At 41.4% G+C, this 20,214-nt stretch overlaps 1 protein-coding gene across 2 annotated transcripts in view; it reads right to left on the minus strand.

The window, feature by feature from the left end:
* Positions 1–20,214, minus strand: part of DMD (dystrophin) — a 4,179,683-nt gene that overhangs the window by 1,375,980 nt on the left and 2,783,489 nt on the right. For both annotated transcript variants that reach the window (XM_069757653.1, XM_069757654.1), the window contains one exon: positions 6,538–6,628. In XM_069757653.1, the coding sequence (XP_069613754.1) occupies positions 6,538–6,628 (91 nt within the window). The remainder of the gene's footprint in view (positions 1–6,537; positions 6,629–20,214) is intronic.

A 20,214-nucleotide genomic window follows, 5' to 3' on the forward strand; every position in this document is an offset into this window, starting at 1 on the left:
AATGGTGCGGAAATATCTCACACGAATCCGCAACGTGGGCACATAGCCTTAGGGTTAGGGTTGGAATTAGGGTTGTGGTTAGGGTTGTGATTAGGGTTATGGCTACAGTTGGGATTAGGGTTAGGGGTGTGGGGGGGTTAGTGTTGGAGGTAGAATTGAGGGGTTACCACTGTTTAGGCACATCAGGGGGTCTCCAAACGCAACATGGCGCCACCATTGATTCCAGCCAATCTCGTATTCAAAAAGTCAAAAGGTGCTCCCTCACTTCCGAGCCCTGAAGTGTGCCCAAACAGTGGTTTACCCCCACATATGGGGTATCAGTGTACTCAGGATAAACTGCGCAACAATTACTGGGGTCCAATTTCTCCTGTTACCCTTGTGAATCTAAAAAAATGCTTGCTAAAACATCATTTTTGAGGAAAGAAAAATGATTTTTTATTTTCACGGCTCTGCGTTGTAAACGTCTGTGAAGCACTTGGGGGTTCAAAGTGCTCATTACATATCTAGATAAGTTCCTTGGGGGGTCTAGTTTCTAAAATGGGGTCACTTGTGGGGGGTTTCTACTGTTTAGGCACACCAGGGGCTCTGCAAACGCAATGTGACGCCCGCAGACCATTCCATCAAAGTCTGCATTTCAAAAGTCACTACTTCCCTTCTGAGCCCCGACGTGTGCCCAAACAGTGGTTTACCCCCACACATGGGGTATCAGCGTACTCAGGAGAAACTGGACAACAACTATTGGGGTCCAATTTCTCCTGTTACCCTTGGGAAAATAAAAAATTGCAGGCTAAAAGATCATTTTTGAGAAAATAATTTTTTTTTTATTTTCATGGCTCTGCGTTATAAACTTCTGTGAAGCACTTGGGGGTTCAAAGTCCTCACCACACATCTAGATTAGTTCCTTTGGGGGTCTAGTTTCCAAAATTGGGTCATTTCTGGGGGATCTCCAATGTTTAGGCACACAGGGGCTCTCCAAACGTGACATGGTGTCCGCTAATGATTGGAGCTAATTTTCCATTTAAAAAGCCAAATGGCATGCCATCCCTTCCGAGCCCTGCTGTGCGCCCAAACAGTGGTTTACCCCCACATATGGGGTATCAGCATACTCAGGACAAACTGGACAACAATATTTGGGGTCCAATTTCTCCTATTATCCTTGGCAAAATAGGAAATTCCAGGCTAAAAAATCATTTTTGAGGAAAGAAAAATTATTTTTTATTTTCATGGCTCTGCGTTATAAACTTCTGTGAAGCACCTGGGGGTTTAAAGTGCTCAATGTGCATCTAGATAAGTTCCTTGGGGGGTCTAGTTTCCAAAATGGGGTCACTTGTGGGGGAGCTCCAATGTTTAGGCACACAGGGGCTCTCCAAACGCGACATGGTGTCCGCTAACAATTGGAGCTAATTTTCCATTCAAAAAGTCAAATGGCGCGCCTTCCCTTCTGAGCCCTGCCGAGTGCCCAAACAGTGGTTTACCCCCACATATGAGGTATCGGCGTACTCGGGAGAAATTGCCCAACAAATTTTATGATCCATTTTATCCTACTGCCCATGTGAAAATGAAAAAATTGAGGTGAAAAGAATTTTTTTGTGAAAAAAAAGTACTTTTTCATTTTTACAGATCAATTTGTGAAGCATCTGAGGGTTTAATGTGCTCACTAGGCATCTAAATAAGTTCCTTGGGGGGTCTAGTTTCCAAAATGGGGTCACTTGTGGGGGAGCGCCAATGTTTAGGCACACAGGAGCTATCCAAACGCGACATGGTGCCCGCTAACGATGGAAATAATTTTTCATTCAAAAAGTCAAATGGCGCTCCTTCCCTTCCGAGCCTTACCATGTGCCCAAACAGTGGTTTACCCCCCCCATGTGAGGTATTGTTGTACTCAGGAGAAATTGCCCAACACATTTTAGGATCCATTTTATCCTGTTGCCCATGTGAAAATGAAAAAATTGAGGCTAAAAGAATTTTTTTGTGAAAAAAAAGTACTTTTTCATTTTTACGGATCAATTTGTGAAGCACCTGGGGGTTCAAAGTGCTCACTATGCATCTAGATAAGTTCCTTGGGGGGTCTAGTTTCCAAAATGGGGTCACTTGTGGGGGAGCTCCAATTTTTAGGCACACGGGTGCTCTCCAAACGTGACATGGTGTCCGCTAAAGAGTGGAGCCAATTTTTGATTCAAAAAGTCAAATGGCGCTCCTTCCCTTCCAAGCCCTGCCGTGCGCCCAAACAGTGGTTTACCCCCACATATGAGGTATCAGCGTACTCAGGACAAATTGGACAACAACTTTCGTGGTTCAGTTTCTCCTTTTACCATTGGGAAAATAAAAAAATTGTTGCTAAAAGATAATTTTTGTGACTAAAAAGTTAAATGTTCATTTTTTCCTTCCTTGTTGCTTCTGCTGCTGTGAAGCACCTGAAGGGTTAATAAACTTCTTGAATGTGGTTTTGAGTACCCTGAGGGGTGCAGTTTTTAGAATGGTGTCACTTTTGGGTATTTTCAGCCATATAGACCCCTCAAACTGACTTCAAATGTGAGGTGGTCCCTAAAAAAAATGGTTTTGTAAATTTCGTTGTAAAAATGACAAATCGCTGGTCAAATTTTAACCCTTATAACTTCCTAACAAAAAAAAATTTTGTTTCCAAAATTGTGCTGATGTAAAGTAAACATGTGGGAAATGTTATTTATTAACTATTTTGTGTAACATATCTCTCTGGTTTAACAGAATAAAAATTCAAAATGTGAAAATTGCGAAATTTTCAAAATTTTCGCCAAATTTCCGTTTTTATCACAAATAAACGCAGAATTTATTGACCTAAATTTACCACTAACATGAAGCCCAATATGTCACGAAAAAACAATCTCAGAACCGCTAGGATCCGTTGAAGCGTTCCTGAGTTATTACCTCATAAATGGACACTGGTCAGAATTGCAAAAAACGGCAAGGTCTTTAAGGTCAAAATAGGCTGGGTCATGAAGGGGTTAAAGGGAAGGTGCCATCAAAAACATTTTTTTTTCAGAAATTGTAAAAATGTAAAGAATTAATGATTACATTTTCTTAAAAAATATTATCATTTGTTTATAATTTAGTAAAATATGAAAAATAATTTGAAAAGTTTTGGAATTTCCACTTTTAAACACTAGGGGGAGCAGCTGCTGAAATTTCAGAAAAACCTAGTGTACAAATAGCTCACATTACTGCACTGCAGTAATTATGGGCGGAGTCTGCTGACGTGTGTGATGTCTCCTCTCCTCCCCTCCTGGGTGTTTGCTAACGGATAAGAGAGGATGATATTCAGGAACCCAGTGAGCAGCCATTTTGTTGGTGACTGCAGAGTATGGCTGATGTCACACTATCAGTATGTGGTCAGTATTTTACCTCAGTATTTGTAAGCCAAAACCAGGAGTGGAACAATTAGAGGAAAAGTATAATAGAAACATCTGCTCCACTTCTGTATTTATCACCCACTTTATCTATAAATACTGAGGTAAAATACTGACCAAATACTGAGAGTGTGACGGCAGCCTTAGGCTACTTTCACACTAGCGTTGTTGGCTGTACGTTGCAATGCGTCGTTCAGGAGAAAAACACATCCTGCAAAGTTGTCTGCAGGATGCGTTTTTTCCCCATAGACTAACATTATCGACGTATTGCCACACGTCGCAACTGTCGTGCGACGGTTGCGTCATGTTTTGGTGGACCGCCACCACAAAAAAAGTTACATGTAACGTTTGTTTGTGCGTCGAGTCCACCATTTTCGACCGCGCATGCACGGCAGAAACTCCGCCCCATCCTCCCCAGACCTTACAATGGGGCAGCGGAAGCGTCGTAAGACTGCTTCTGCTGCCCACGTCGGACATTTCTTTCACAGCATGCGTCGGTACATCGGCCCGTACCGACGCTAGTGTGAAAGCAGCCTTATACTGACAAGTAGACAGTCACCGAGGATGGCAGGCAGCAAGGATTCTGGGAGATATGTGGTGGAGGGAGCAGGGTGACAGCAGCACAGAGTATTTCAGGAGAGCAGTGTGCTGGTCTATAGGGGCCCCTTGTTTGGTGCGCGGAGCAGCCAGGGATTGTACATAGAGCGCTGTCTTTTATACACACGGATGGACCGTCTGCTTCACAGAAATCCAGGAAACATTTCTGCGGATTGATGGCCTGGTCTGATCCAGACTTTGCATGCAGACCCCATTCCCCTCCTCAGATCCTGTCTTCCCCATCCTGTCCTGGCAATATGTGAAAGCGAGGCGACAGGCGCAGTCCGGGGTGACGCTGGGAAGGAAATGTAGCCATATAGTAACAATAAAAATGAGACCCCTCTCTTCAGCTACCTCACCAGCCTTCCCCTGACTGCACCTAACTGGAGGTCATGCTGCCACCTCTATTACCCCAGACCCGCGTGCAGGTGCTCAGCCAGAACCACCATAGAATGGGTCCACTTTCTGAAGATAATACTGCCATAGTGTTCTCACATAATACCGCCATATAGATCACACATAATACTGCCAGTGTTCTCACATAATACCGCCATATAGATCACACATAATACTGCCATAGTGTTCTCACATAATACTGCCATATAGATCACACAATACCACCAGTGTTCTCACATACCGCCATATAGATCACACATAATACCACCAGTGTTCTCACATACCGCCATATAGATCACACATAATACTGCCAGTGTTCTCACATAATACCGCCATATAGATCACACATAATACTGCCAGTGTTCTCACATAATACCGCCATATAGATCACACAATATCACCAGTGTTCTCACATACCGCCATATAGATCACACATAATACCACCAGTGTTCTCACATACCGCCATATAGATCACACATAATACTGCCAGTGTTCTCACATAATACCGCCATATAGATCACACATACCACCAGTGTTCACATACCGCCATATAGATCACACATAATACTGCCAGTGTTTTCACAATACCGCCATATAGATCACACACAATACCACCATATAATTCTCACAATACTGATCAAGCATAATACCACCATACAGATCACATAATACCGTCATATAGATCTCATGTAATGCCATAATACAGCATGACGCCCGCAGCTCCTGTTATCGCACACATTGAGTTGTGTGTGCAATGGGGAAAGATATGCAGGGGGGAGAGGAGTGCATAGGAGAGGATTAGATACACGGTTCACCAGACAGTATCACACAAGAGAGGATTAGATACACGGCTCAGCATAATATCACACAGTATAGGATTAGATACACGGCTCAGCAGACAGTATCACACAGGAGAGGATTAGATACACGGCTCAGCATAATATCACACAGGAGAGGATTAGATACACGGCTCAGCATAATATCACAGGAGAGGATTAGATACACGGCTCAGCATAATATCACAGGAGAGGATTAGATACACGGCTCAGCAGACAGTATCACACAGGAGAGGATTAGATACACGGCTCAGCATAATATCACAGGAGAGGATTAGATACACGGCTCAGCAGACAGTATCACACAGGAGAGGATTAGATACACGGCTCAGCATAATATCACACAGTATAGGATTAGATACACGGCTCAGTATAATATCACACAGGAGAGGATTAGATACTTGGTTCAGCACAGTATAGTGATAGATGCAGGGTCTGATGTCCTGTGAGGAGCTACAGTGAGGTCGAGCAGCACAGAGCCTCTCATCCCCCTCTGTTACCTCTCTGCAGCTCCAGATAGAGGACATCAGACGGCAGCACTCCTTCAGACTCTCTAGAGATTACAGCCACACACCACAGGACAGGGAACGCCGCTGAGTGTGAGGAGAGACAGATGGAGCTGCCCCTCTAACAGCACAGCTCAGTCACAGTGGAGCTCACAGGTACACTCCACTGTAGGCTGAAGCAAGATGGCGCCGATCTCCTGCCTCTGCTGTGATGTGGAGACCGCCCAGGGGGCGTGGCCACATCAGAGCAGAGAGAAGCTGAGCTTATAATTGTAGCTAATGGGTCGGCTCCCGACCGCAGCCTCCTATGTCCAGGGCAGCCGTAGTTTGCACAGTGTAAGTGTCGTGCTGGGACTCTTACACTGCTGCAAAGCAAAATGGCGGCGCCCAGTGGCTGCAAAAATAATTAATAATAAAAAATATATTAAAGTTAAAAAAAATAATTTTGTATTAAAAATAATTGTTTATGTAAACAATTATTTTTAATACAAAATCAAAATTGCGGCACCTTCCCTTTAAACGTTTAACATTACAGGGATTTTCACATTTTTTTGTATGGGTCTTTTCTATACTTGTATAGATTAATCAAGTTCTCCTTAAACATTTTCAAGAATAAATACAATTAATGTTTTGTATATATAAATAATATACTGTAATTATTTAAAGATTCTCATTCTTTACCTTTAAACAAAGCAGTGTTATTGCAAAGAAATTCTATAAATTGTGTAGCTATGGATTCTAGAATCATGTCTTAAATGATAACTAACAATACTTCTTATATGAAATGTCAGTAGACGACTATTCTGATTTAACACTTACGGTCACCAGGTGCCACAGCAGGTCTTCTTTTCAATTCCTCCAGTAACAGGCTCACTGTATTCCACTCCTTATTCAGATCTTCTACCTTTTTCTGTTGAAGATTCACATTTTTTTTAGTAGCAAGAAAAAAAAAAGTTTATTGAACCTAGAATTCACTGGTTGTATGAGATTACATGGTTTTGAAAATAAACTGTATGTATATATAAGTATATATATATATATATATATATATATATATACATATTTATACGGTACAGATCAAAAGTTTGGACACACCTACTCACTTAAAGATGTTTCTGTATTTTCATAACTATGAAAATTGTAAATTCACACTGAAGGCATCAAAACTATGAATTAACACATGTGGAATTATATAATTAACAAAAAAGTGTGAAACAACTGAAAATATGTCTTATATCCTAGGTTCTTCAAAGTAGCCACCTTTTGCTTTGATGACTGCTTTCCACACTCTTGACATTCTCTTGATGAGCTTCAAGAGGTAGTCACCGGCAATGGTTTTCACTTCACAGGTGTGACGTGTCAGGTTTAATAAGTGGGATTTCTTGCCTTATAAATGGGGTTGTGACCATCAGCTGTGTTGAGCAGAAGTCTGGTGGATGCACAGCTGATAGTCCTACTGAATAGACTGTTAGAATTTGTATTATGGCAAGAAAAAAGCAGCTAAGTAAAGAAAAACGAGTGGTCATCATTACTTTAAGAAATGAAGGTCAGTCAGTCCAAAAAATTGGGAAAACTTTGAAAGTGTCCCCAAGTGCAGTTGCAAAAACAATCAAGCACTAAAAAGAAACTGGCTCACATGAGGACCGCCCCAGGAAGGATGAGGATGAGGATAAGTTTATCCGAGTCACCAGCCTCAGAAATCGCAGGTTAACAGCAGCTCAGATTAGAGACCAGGTCAATGCCACACAGAGTTCTAGCAGCAGACACATCTCTACAACAACTGTTAAGAGGAGACTTTGAGCAGCAGGCCTTCATGGTAAAATAGCTGCTAGGAAACCACTGCTAAGGACAGGCAACAAGCAGAGGAGACTTGTTTGGGCTAAAGAACACAAGGAATGGACATTAGATCAGTGGAAATCTGTGCATTGGTCTGATGAGTCCAAATTTGAGATCTCTGGTTCCATCCACCGTGTCTTTGTGCGACGCAGAAAAGGTGAACCGATGGACTCTACATGCCTGGTTCCCACCGTGAAGCATGGAGGAGGAGGTGTGATGGTGTGGGGGTGCTTTGCTGTTGACACTGTTGGGGATTTATTCAAAATCGAAGGCATACTGAACCAGCATGGCTACCACAGCATCTTGCAGCGGTATGCTATTCCATCCGGTTTGCATTTAGTTGGACCATCATTTATTTTTCAACAGGACAATGACCCCAAACACACCTCCAGGCTGTGTATGGGCTATTTTACCAAGAAGGAGAGTGATGGGGTGCTACGCCAGATGACCGGACCTCCACAGTCACCAGACCTGAACCCAATCGAGATGGTTTGGGGTGAGCTGGACTGCAGAGTGAAGGCAAAAGGGCCAACAAGTGCCAAGCACCTCTGGGAACTCCTTTAAGATTGTTGGAAGACCATTCCCAGTGACTACCTCTTGAAGCTCATCAAGAGAATGCCAAGAGTGTGCAAAGCAGTCATCAAAGCAAAAGGTGGCTACTTTGAAGAACCTAGAATACAGGACATATTTTCTGTTGTTTCACACTTTTTTGTTAAGTATAAAATTCCACATGTGTTAATTCATAGTTTTGATGCTTTGAGTGTGCATTTACAATTTTCATTGTCATGAAAATACAGAAAAATCTTTAAAAGGGAAGACATGTCCAAACTTTTGATCTGTACTACTGTATATATACAGTATATATATATACAGTGGGGCAAAAAAGTATTTAGTCAGTCAGCAATAGTGCAAGTTCCACCACTTAAAAAGATGAGAGGTGTCTGTAATTTACATCATAGGTAGACCTCAACTATGGGAGACAAACTGAGAAAAAAAAATCCAGAAAATCACATTGTCTGTTTTTTAACATTTTATTTGCATATTATGGTGGAAAATAAGTATTTGGTCAGAAACAAAATTTCATCACAATACTTTGTAATATATCCTTTGTTGGCAATGACAGAGGTCAAACGTTTTCTGTAAGTCTTCACAAGGTTGCCACACACTGTTGTTGGTATGTTGGCCCATTCCTCCATGCAGATCTCCTCTAGAGCAGTGATGTTTTTGGCTTTTCGCTTGGCAACACGGACTTTCAACTCCCTCCAAAGGTTTTCTATAGGGTTGAGATCTGGAGACTGGCTAGGCCACTCCAGGACCTTGAAATGCTTCTTACGAAGCCACTCCTTCGTTGCCCTGGCAGTGTGCTTTGGATCATTGTCATGTTGTAAGACCCAGCCACGTTTCATCTTCAATGCCCTTACTGATGGAAGGAGGTTTGCACTCAAAATCTCACGATACATGGCCCTATTCATTCTTTCATGTACCCGGATCAGTCGTCCTGGCCCCTTTGCAGAGAAACAGCCCCAAAGCTTGATGTTTCCACCACCATGCTTTACAGTAGGTATGGTGTTTGATGGATGCAACTCAGTATTCTTTTTCCTCCAAACACGACAAGTTGTGTTTCTACCAAACAGTTCCAGTTTGGTTTCATCAGACCATAGGACATTCTCCCAAAACTCCTCTGGATCATCCAAATGCTCTCTAGCAAACTTCAGACGGGCCCGGACATGTACTGGCTTAAGCAGTGGGACACGTCTGGCACTGCAGGATCTGAGTCCATGGTGGCGTAGTGTGTTACTTATGGTAGGCCTTGTTACATTGGTCCCAGCTCTCTGCAGTTCATTCGCTAGGTCCCCCCACGTGGTTCTGGGATTTTTGCTCACCGTTCTTGTGATCATTCTGACCCCACGGGGTGGGATTTTGCGTGGAGCCCCAGATCGAGGGAGATTATCAGTGGTCTTGTATGTCTTCCATTTTCTAATTATTGCTCCCACTGTTGATTTCTTCTCTCCAAGCTGGTTGGCTATTGCAGATTCAGTCTTCCCAGCCTGGTGCAGGGCTACAATTTTGTTTCTGGTGTCCTTTGACAGCTCTTTGGTCTTCACCATAGTGGAGTTTGGAGTCAGACTGTTTGAGGGTGTGCACATGTGTCTTTTTATACTGATAACAAGTTTAAACAGGTGCCATTACTACAGGTAATGAGTGGAGGAAAGAGGAGACTCTTAAAGAAGAAGTTACAGGTCTGTGAGAGCCAGAAATCTTGATTGTTTGTTTCTGACCAAATACTTATTTTCCACCATAATATGCAAATAAAATGTTAAAAAAACAGACAATGTGATTTTCTGGATTTTTTTTTCTCAGTTTGTCTCCCATAGTTGAGGTCTACCTATGATGTAAATTACAGACGCCTCTCATCTATTTAAGTGGTGGAACTTGCACTATTGCTGACTGACTAAATACTTTTTTGCCCCACTGTATATATATGTATATATATTTGCATGATATTTAAATGTAGCAAGTCATATGCGGGATTACATTCCATATATCAGCCACTGTACGTTAGAAGAGTGGATAGGGGTTCATACTAAAATGGAATTTTGATTACAATATTGATTGAGTAAAATTTTCTCTTCTAGCAACCAAAGCAAATAGAATTACAAACCTATTAAAAATACACTTTCTTACAAGCTTCATAAGATGTGTATGTTCAGGGGTGTAGCTTGAAGCTTCCAGATCCCAATGCAGAATCTGTTACAGGACCCCTACCTACTATATACTATTTATAATACAGATGTCTTTGAGTTGAGAGAGGTCAGTTTGATCCCCTTTGACAACAGGGCAATGGTTAAATTTGTATTCTGTCATTAAATTGCTTGTTAGTTAGCCAACATGAAAATAAGCAAGGTAACAATTGACTTGATTATTCTATCTGCTGTTATTATATTGTTATGAGAGTTTTCATATGATATACAGCTTGTTTTCAAACTTTGCATCTTGGCCACCAAAGCTTGCTTGAGTATGCCGAGTAGTTACATTCCAGGTTAAAGAATTAACTCCTAACATCCCCGTCAGTTCTCTCCAGCCAACTGATTTGTATACATCATTTAGGCTTCTTTCACACTTGCGTCGTGGTTGATCCGTCACAATGATCCGTTCCAATGCGTAGTTTGGGGGAAAAAACGGATCCTGCAAATGTGCCCGCAGGATGCGTTCTTTCCCCATAGACTTGCATTGCCAACAGATCACGACGTATGGCCATACGTCTTGTCCGTCTAGCACGGGATGCGTCGTGTTTTGGCAGACCGTTGGCACAAAAAAACGTTCAATGTAACATTGTCACGTACGACATGTCCGCCATTTCCTACCCCACATGCGCGGACGGAACTCCGCCCTCTCCTCCCCGGGACATAGAATGGGCAGCTGATGCATTGAAAAACTGCATCCGCTGGCCACGTTGTGCTGAATTTGCACAACATACATTGGTACGTCGGGCCGACGCATTGCGACGGCCCCGTACCGACGCAAGTGTGAAAGAAGCCTTAGCTGTTCACTAGCCATGAGCGAATATCATCAGATCCCTCCCTATTTGGATCACTAATAGAGCTTACCGAATAGCTGCCGTGGGAACCCGGATACATGGATCGCTCACAATAATCAGATGTCCGCTGCATGTGTCACAGCTGTGTAACAGTTATAACACACAGGCTCTCCAAGCATGTGTTGTGACTGTCACACAGCCGTGACAAATACAGCTGCGGCGCCGGACATTGGATCGTAGCGCTCCAGGCATCTGCATTCCCACTGCAGCTATTTGGTAAGCTCTATTAGCGGGCCGAATAAGGAGGGATCCAACGATATTCGCTCATGTGAACTATTCACCTTCCTGTGTCCTCATTATTAACACCTGACCTGTAATTTGTACTGTAAATTTTCCAACTCTTTGCCCTCATCATCCACAGTTTCTAGAGAGATTCTCCTAACCACAACTCTCACTATCCTGAGACGCCTGCTTGTTCTAATTCACTGTTATTGCTATAAGCAAATATAGTGATAACAGTATAGACACAGCACAAACAGAAACTGATCATTAATATAGAGCAGCAGGATGAAGCTCTTAAATCAAAACTGTCATTCAAAGTGAAGTGCCCAACCACACCAATCAACCAGGAATAAAAGAAACTGCAGAGATCTGAGCTGATAATGAGAAAACTTAAGAATACACTTTTAATACCTACATCTGGTTACTATACTTACACTCCTGTGTAAATCTCCCTTCTCTAAACCATCTTATACACACAATAATAATTCTACCACTAGATTGTGTGATCTATACAATCTTATCAGTCCAATAGGAGTATGCATACATTTACACAAATCAGGCCACAATTTGACTGTCAAGATTTTAAAGTGAGATAGTAGTGCATCAGTTATATATTAATGAAAAGGCTTTGAATAAAATAATTTATTAAACCGTTGATAAAAAAAATAGCACTTTCATAATTTTTTTAAAGCGATAGAAGATGGTCAATGGTGTGTAAAATGCAATTAACTTACTGTCTGAAGATCACTATTTAATGCCTGTCTGTTGTGATTATGTTCCAGCTCTGTTTGGAATACGTGAAACTGTTGTGCAGGCAGTGTGACTGGCAAGACTACAATCTTCAGTACATATCCCTTCATTTCTCTCATGTACTTGTTTTTGTGTTACTGTGCAGTGTTTCTGATACATCAATTATCTTTAAAACAATAAAGCTCTCCAGGTAGATTTATTGCCTTTATTTCTATTGCTTGATGACAGGTCATAAACAGTAAGTTATGGTACCAGTGAATGTCTACATCTGAATTGGCATTTGATCAAATTATTCTTTGACTATATTTTTAAGTACTAAAGGAGGTTATATAACTCCATTCCCATGCACCAGAAAAAGAGCCATACAGACTTTTGTAAAAAAAAATAATGTTGTCAAAATAGCCTCCTACTTATTTTATGGAACTTCACATTGAATTGGGGATAATTGTCATGTGGATCTGCAAAGTTTCCAACTGCACATCTATGACAAAAATCCAAGTGTCATTCTAGAATTTCTGCCACAGATCCGGTAGTGAATTACTATACGCCAAATTGTCTATTTTCTTGTGACTTGTGAACATACTGAAACACAAAATCAAACAATGTCACTACTTATTGCTCAATAAGCAGCAATTTTTAGAACTACCATCCAAATGAATTTAGAAAGTCACTAAAGCTGAGTGAATAAGTTGAACTGAATTTTTCAAAAATCCATATTCACTAAAGTTCAGGTGTTTTGTAATTCACTACCTCGAGGATTTAGCAAAATAGCAGCTGCTGGCTGCCATTTTTCTGAACTTTTAAAATCCATAAAAATATTTTTTTAAGAAAACTACTTGTTCCCACCTTTCCAGCGCCTCTGTTCCTCACCACCACCTGTCTAGTTCTCATCGCAATTTCCAATTACCGTCAGCCTTGCTGAAATCCCTGGGCCTCGCTAGCTAGGCTGAGCATTCCGGGTTTGCTACACACGGGAATGTTCTACGCATGCACCTCAACAGGTCATGGCCCACGCCTATCCAGTGGGGACAAGATGGATGGCAGTGAAGGGATGAGGGAGAGATGAGGTGAGTTAAAGGATTTTTTTTTTACATATTTTTATTCTGCTTTGGGATGTAGAGTAAGCCCAAAGCATAATACAGAACAATAAATTTGCAGGAAATAACTTCTCCACAATTTGAATTTCCTTTTGGAAAAATGCCCGAAAAGGTGAATTAGAATCTTGCATGTTCAGTTCATCTCTAGTAGCCACCTTTTTATTATTGGCAGCCACATAAATTTGCCATAAGGAATAAAATAGATGCAGGTCCAATCTGTGGATGTACTGGAAATTACTCAAATCAGTTAATCTCTTGAAACCAAATAATAATCAGGAAAAATAAATTATTCTACTGAAGCACCATGGAATACCTATGGAATATATATGTATGTGGACCTCAGCACCCAAACGGATGGATACTTAACCCCTTCACCCCGAAGCCTGTTTTCAACTTCCTGACCAGGCCATTTTTTTCAATTCTGACCACTGTCAATTTATGAGGTCATAACTCTGAAACGCTTCAACGGATCCTGGTAATTCCGAGACTGTTTTCTCACAGCATATTGTACTTTATGACAGTGGCAAAATTTATTCGATTTGACTTGCGTTTATTTGTGAAAAAAACAGAAATTTGGCGAAAATCTTGAAAATTTTGCAATTTTTGCATTTTGAATTTTTATGCCCTTAAATCAGAGAGATGTGTCGCAAAACTTAGTTCACAAATAACATTACCCACATGTGTACTATACATCAGCACAATTTGGGAACCAAAATATTTTTTGGTCAGGAAGTTATAAGGATTAAAATATGACCTCCGATTTTTCAATTTTTCAATAAAATTTAGGTAACCATTTTTTTAGGGACCACCTAACACTTGAAGTTACTTTGAGAGTCTATATAACAGAAAATACCCAAAACTGACACCATTCCAAAAACTGCACTCCTCAAGGTACTCAGAATCACATTCAAGAAGTTTATTAACCCTTCGGGTGCTTCACAAGAGCTGAAGCAATGTGTTAGGAAAAAATGAATATTTAACTTTTTAGTCAAAAAATGCTCATTCAGCATCAATTTGTTTATTTTTACAAGGGTAGAAGGAGAAAATGGTCCACTAACATTGTTGAGCAATTTCTCCTGAATTTGCCGATACCCCATATGTGGAGGAAAACCACTGTTTGGGCACAAAGCATGGCTCGGAAGGGAAGGAGCTTTTTTTGACTTTTTGAACGCAAAATTGGCTGAAATTAACAGTGGATGCCATTTTGCATTTGAAGAACCCCTAATGTGCCTAAACATTGGAAAAACCCCACAAATGATCCCATTTTGGAAACTAGACCCTTTAATGAACTTATGTATCTGTGTGGTGAGCACTTTGAACCCCCAGGTGTTTCACAGAAGTTTATAATGTAAAGCCGTGAAAAAAAATCACATTTTTTCCACAAAAATCATCTTTTAGCCCCAATTTTTATATTCACAAAGGTAACGGGAAAAAATAAACCACTACAGTTGTTGCTCATTTTCTTCTGAATACGCCAATACCCCATATGTGGGAGAAAACCACTGTTTGTGTGCACGGCAGGGCTCTGAATGGAAGGCGTGCAGTTTTGGATTGCAGACTTTGATGGAATGGTCTGCGGGCATCATGTTGCATTTGCAGAGCCCCTGATGTGCCTTAACATTGGAAAACCCCCACAATTTACCCCATTTTGGAAACTAGATCCTTTAACAAACTTATGTATCTGTGTGGTCAGCACTTTGAACCCCCAGGTGGTTCACAGAAGTTTATAAGGCAGAGCCGTGAAAAAAAATAACATTTTTCCACAAAAATGATTTTTAGCCCCAATTTTTTTATTTTCGCAAAGGTAACGGGTTAAAATAAACCACTAAAGTTGTTGCACATTTTCTCCTGAATATGCTGATGCCCCACATGTGGGGGAAACCCACTGTTTGTGTGCACGGCAGGGCTCAGAATGGAAGGAGTGAAGTTTTGGATTGCAGATTTTGATGGAATGGTCTGCAGGCGTCATGTTGCGTTTGCAGAGCCCCTGATGTGCCTTAACAGTGGAAACCCATCACAAGTGACACCCATTTTGGAATCTACAAGCCTGAATGAATTTATCTAGAGGCATAGTTTTATAGTATTGATTATAATGCTTTTTGTTTTACTGGTGTATGAATTTATAACTTGGTGTTATATGTAAGATGTGCGGAATGCACCAGATTTATAAAAGTGTGTTGTGTCAACAGGGTATAAACTAATTTTATTAATTTGTGGACATGTGGTATGCTTTGAAACAATCCTTAATGCAAAGGCCAGGTTTGTCAGGGCAGGTTTCACAATGGCAAATTGTGTCCTTTCAGATTCCCCTCTTGGAGCATACTCTGCACCGTTTTTGTGATCATCCTGTCCTCGCTGTTTGGGGAACCTGTCCTGGGAAATGTTGACCTGGGACAATACAGGCACTATCAGATTCAGAAGTACTGGGGCCATCACCTCCCCGAGTGCCAAACATTAGAGCCTTGATGACTTCCTCCTGAAACTGAAGGAAGGTCAATTGCCTGCAGATCAAGACAGCACAAAAGCATTGTACAGTGCCATCTGTACAATGTGCACGGCCAATTTTTTTGCACCATACTTTGGCTTTTCGCATGGCACTGTATGGTTGGAGGACCTGCTCTGAAAGATCCACACCCCCCACGTACCGATTGTAATCCAAGATACAATTTGGCTTTTGGACTTGTGCTGTGGTCCAGCGAACAGTGACAAGGGTGCTGTTGTCAGGGTGTATTGTGGTCAGAATAAGGACATCCCTTTTGTCCTTATACTTGACCACCAGCATGTTGTTGCTGCATTGGGCTCTGCTTTCCCCTTTTCTCAGCATTTGCTCAATTAGCTGCTTAGGGAGGCCTCGCTGATTTTTTCGCACGGTACCACATGCAGCTGTACCTCTGGCAGAGAGGGCCTTGAAGAGTGGGATGCTGGTGTAAAAGTTGTCAATGTAGAGGTGATAACCCTTATCCAGCAGTGGGTGCAGCAATTCCCACACAATTTTCCCACTCACCCTTAGAATGGGGAGGCATTCCGGGGGGTTCATTTGGGTATCCTTCCCCTTGTAGACCTTAAATCTGTGGATGTACCCTGAGGTACTCTCGCACAGTTTGTACAGCTTTATTCTGTACCTGGACCTCTTACTGGGCAGGTATTGTCAGAATTTTAGCCTCCCTTTGAAATGAACGAGAGATTCATCAATAGCGATGTGCCTCTGGGGTATGTACGCCTCAGCAAATTTTCTGCTGAAGTGTTCAACCACTGGCCGAATTTTATATAGACGATCAAAGTTAGATCGTCTCTGGGAAGACACTGCACATTATCACTATAATGAAAACATCTTTGGATCCCTTCAAATCGTGTTCTTGTCATGGCCATGCGGTATACCGGTGTACTGTAGATAATATCAGTACTCCAGTACTGACGAATCTGTTTTTTTTATCATGTTCATATGCAGCACGATTCCCCAAAATGTCATCATCTCTGCTGCATTTACGGGGGTCTATCTGGTGTATGATGACGTGGGATATTGGGTGAAAAATTGCTGGGCATACAGGTTCGTCTGGGCCACCATAAGATTTATTATTTCCTCACTGAAAACGAATTTGAAGAAGTCAATTTCAGTGAGGCCAGTGGTGTCAAACTGGATTCCTGAGCTGCAGCTGAAATTCGGAATGACAGGCTGAAAATTTTTTGGGGGTGCAATCCATACAGGATTGATTGCTGCAGGAGTTGCCAGGGTCAAAGAGTGCCTTGTTGGGGGTCCTTCCTCACCAGATGAGGAGGATGAGGAGGAATAGAGGAATGTGGGATCTTCCTCACTGGCTGTATCCGTGTCGGACGCAAGGATGGTGTAAGCCTCCTCTGGTGAATAGCGCCTTGTTGACGAACGGGCCATTTTTATTTTTTTCCCCAAACCCCGGGGATGTGTATGTAAGTGGTGCTTTTATGCATGTAATGTGTGGGGGGCTTGTGTATAGGGTACTCTTTATTATAACAAAACAGAGAAAAAAGAAGTAGAGAGGTAAAATGTAGAAGAAAAAATTTAAAGAAAAATCAGATTTAAAAAAGTTTGTATAAAAAAACAGGCGTTCACTACACTAATGCCCTCCCTATAAATTTATCCGACGCAAATTATTTTTTACAAAAGAAAAACGGACATCACCAACAATGTGAGGTACACACCCCTAATGCATTTTTTATGCAAGAAAAAAAAAGCTAACTTCCTACCTATAAAACTACTCTGTACTTTTTTTTCGAAAACAAGATCGATCATCACTAATGCTGTGACGCCGGCTGTACTAACACGCTACCACTAAATCTATGCTGTACAATTTTTCTTTCTCTAAAAGAAGATCAGTCATCACTAACGATGTGATGCCGGCTACGCTACCTTGCTATATCTAAAACTATGCTGTACTAGCTACTATTATTTTTTTCTAAAAAACTTGGACGTCGCTTAGACTGTGAAGTCCGCTGCACTAACTAGCTAAGAAAGAAAAATTCCCGTGGCGGAGTCTGTGATCAGCAACGATACTGATCAAAGCGCTGCAGACACAGGAAGGGAGGAGAGGGAGAGGGGATACTGAAACAGGGATGGGGGATTGGAAAGGGGACGTCAAACACTGACGGTGGCTACGGTACTTTGCTGAGCCTGAAACTACACTGTACTAACTACGATTATTATTTTTTCTAGAAAAAAAAGTCGAACTTCGCTCAGACTGCGAAGTCCGCTATGCTAACAACTTAAAAAAGAAAAATTCCCGTGGCGCAGTCTCTGATCAGCAGCGATACTGATCAAAGCGCTGTGGACACAGGAAGAGCACGAATGCTCTGCGCAGGATGCCACGCACAGGAAAAAAAGCGCAAAAAATCAATTGGAGGGAGGAGGGGGGGGGTACTTGGACAGGGATTCGGATGTGAAAGGGGTGGGGGCGGTGCTGCTGCTGTGATCACAGGCCTCACACAGCAGGCAGATGGCAGCAGAGAGCACAGAGCACAAAGCTGGAGCAGGAGATCAGCACAGCACAGAAGGGCAGGAGATCGCCAGATTGATCACACTGGCCACCAATGGATTCCTTCACTCAGGTCAGACAGAGGGGCTTGGACAACCGCTCTGCACATCAGATGGCGTGCAGGGCGGTGATCTGTATTTTAAATTAACCCCTTTGGCACTAATTGGCTAGCCATATAAAGTTAGTCCTGGATTTACAATACAGTCCAACAGGATCTGTATAATCTGTGCAAGAGTAACATATTACAATAATTTGCAGTTAGCATGAGTGGTATCCAAACTCGATAATAGAATGCAAAGCATGTTGCTGCGCAAAAAATGTGCTAAAATATAAAGGAAATATTTAATTTTACATAGAACTACAGTTATCCCTAAACTAAGATTCATGGGCACAGATGTGGAACAAAACCTGTTAGAACACAGTCTTTCATTAAAAAGTAAGTAGTAATGCTCTGTTCTAATACACATTAGGAGCCTCCATCGGGGGTTCCATCTGTTTTGCTAGTATTCTGCAGTCTGCAATGCTTTTATTGCTGTCAAAACGACCAAACCCCAATGAAATACCAGCAGAATGCATTTAAGTCTGTCAGTAACAATTTTAATCCATCAGTTAACATATCCATGACAGTGTCATGACTTCCATATAAACAAAGTTACTATTCTAATCGGAACAGAGGGAAAAAGCAACAAGTAATAGTCTTTGAATGCAATATTACATTAAATCCGTTATTTGTATCACTTCCTTCCCCAAGTAACAGAGGACACAGGCGATCTGCCTAATACTTCATGGAAAAGCTCTCTAACTTCGTATGCCTCCAGCTGTCATGGAAGTACAATAGTTGAACGAAATCAGAAAGCTGTGTGAAACAATTTACCCGTGCACATTTCAGTTTAGTTATTTTATCATAGAAAATCAACTGGGATTGGAAAACAATCTATACCTAACTGTCATAGCTCATTGTCAGATGCTAAACATATCTCCTCAAGGTCAATGAGAACATAGAAAGTCCACAAACACTCACAATGCCTTTCAGAAATGTTCATAAGTTAGACACAAATCAAAAAAAGTACTTTTCATGGAAAGTAGAAAACAAATAAAAAACAAGGAATATTCATTTATTTGTCAAACAAGCCAGACTTGAGATTGACTAGTTTAAGTTAAAATGAACATGCCAAAATTGTTCTTACATAAAATCTCCAAATTGCTGCATGCTTTTCTTTCCTTTATAGTAATGTTTTGGGAAGGTGAAATAGCTTGCCCAAGGTCACACGGCAAGAGGATGAGCAAGAAACAGTACAAATTATTTATGTTACAAAACCAAAGAGAATTCTCGCTACCTTGTTTTCTTTTACTCAACATCTTTTCTTTAGCTTTACCTGACAAAGTTTGCCATGAATTATTTTTCTAAAACTTTCACAAAAAAGTCACACAATTTAAATGAATTTTACTTATCATCGTATAATAGTTCTATAGAAAAACTTGCCTTTCCACTTAACAGTTCTTGGATTCTATGCACATGCACAGAACGTGTATTTATAGTAAAACATACTCAGTTCTAATCAACATTTTTCCAGTAACCATATTCTCGGTGAGGAAGTTGTTTTTCTGTTCTTTATTAGAGATGGGTGAACCCCTGGATGTTGGGGTCCTGCCGAATATCTAAAAAAGGTTTGGTTTGGGTACCAGAAGGGTACTAAAACACAAACCCTTACCCTATTTAGAGGAATGGGATGCCTGAACATCCATTATTTGCACGCTGTCATCTGCATGACAACACGGCAAACTCAGGCTCTGATTAGTAGCAAGATTATTGCTGCTGATCAGAGAGCTGCAGTTCAGATGTCAGATGACAGTGTGAGCCATCAGCTGCGACCAGTGGTAAAAAAGTTTACCGATGGTCACAGGCATTGGTGCTAAGAGAGTACTACTCCCATCAGCCTATGCCTGCTGTCCCTGAAAACAGTGAGAACATGTGCTGCTGATGGGG

The sequence above is a fragment of the Ranitomeya imitator genome, chromosome 3 (genome assembly GCF_032444005.1).
Source record: "Ranitomeya imitator isolate aRanImi1 chromosome 3, aRanImi1.pri, whole genome shotgun sequence".
Classification (NCBI taxonomy): Eukaryota; Metazoa; Chordata; class Amphibia; order Anura; family Dendrobatidae; genus Ranitomeya; species Ranitomeya imitator.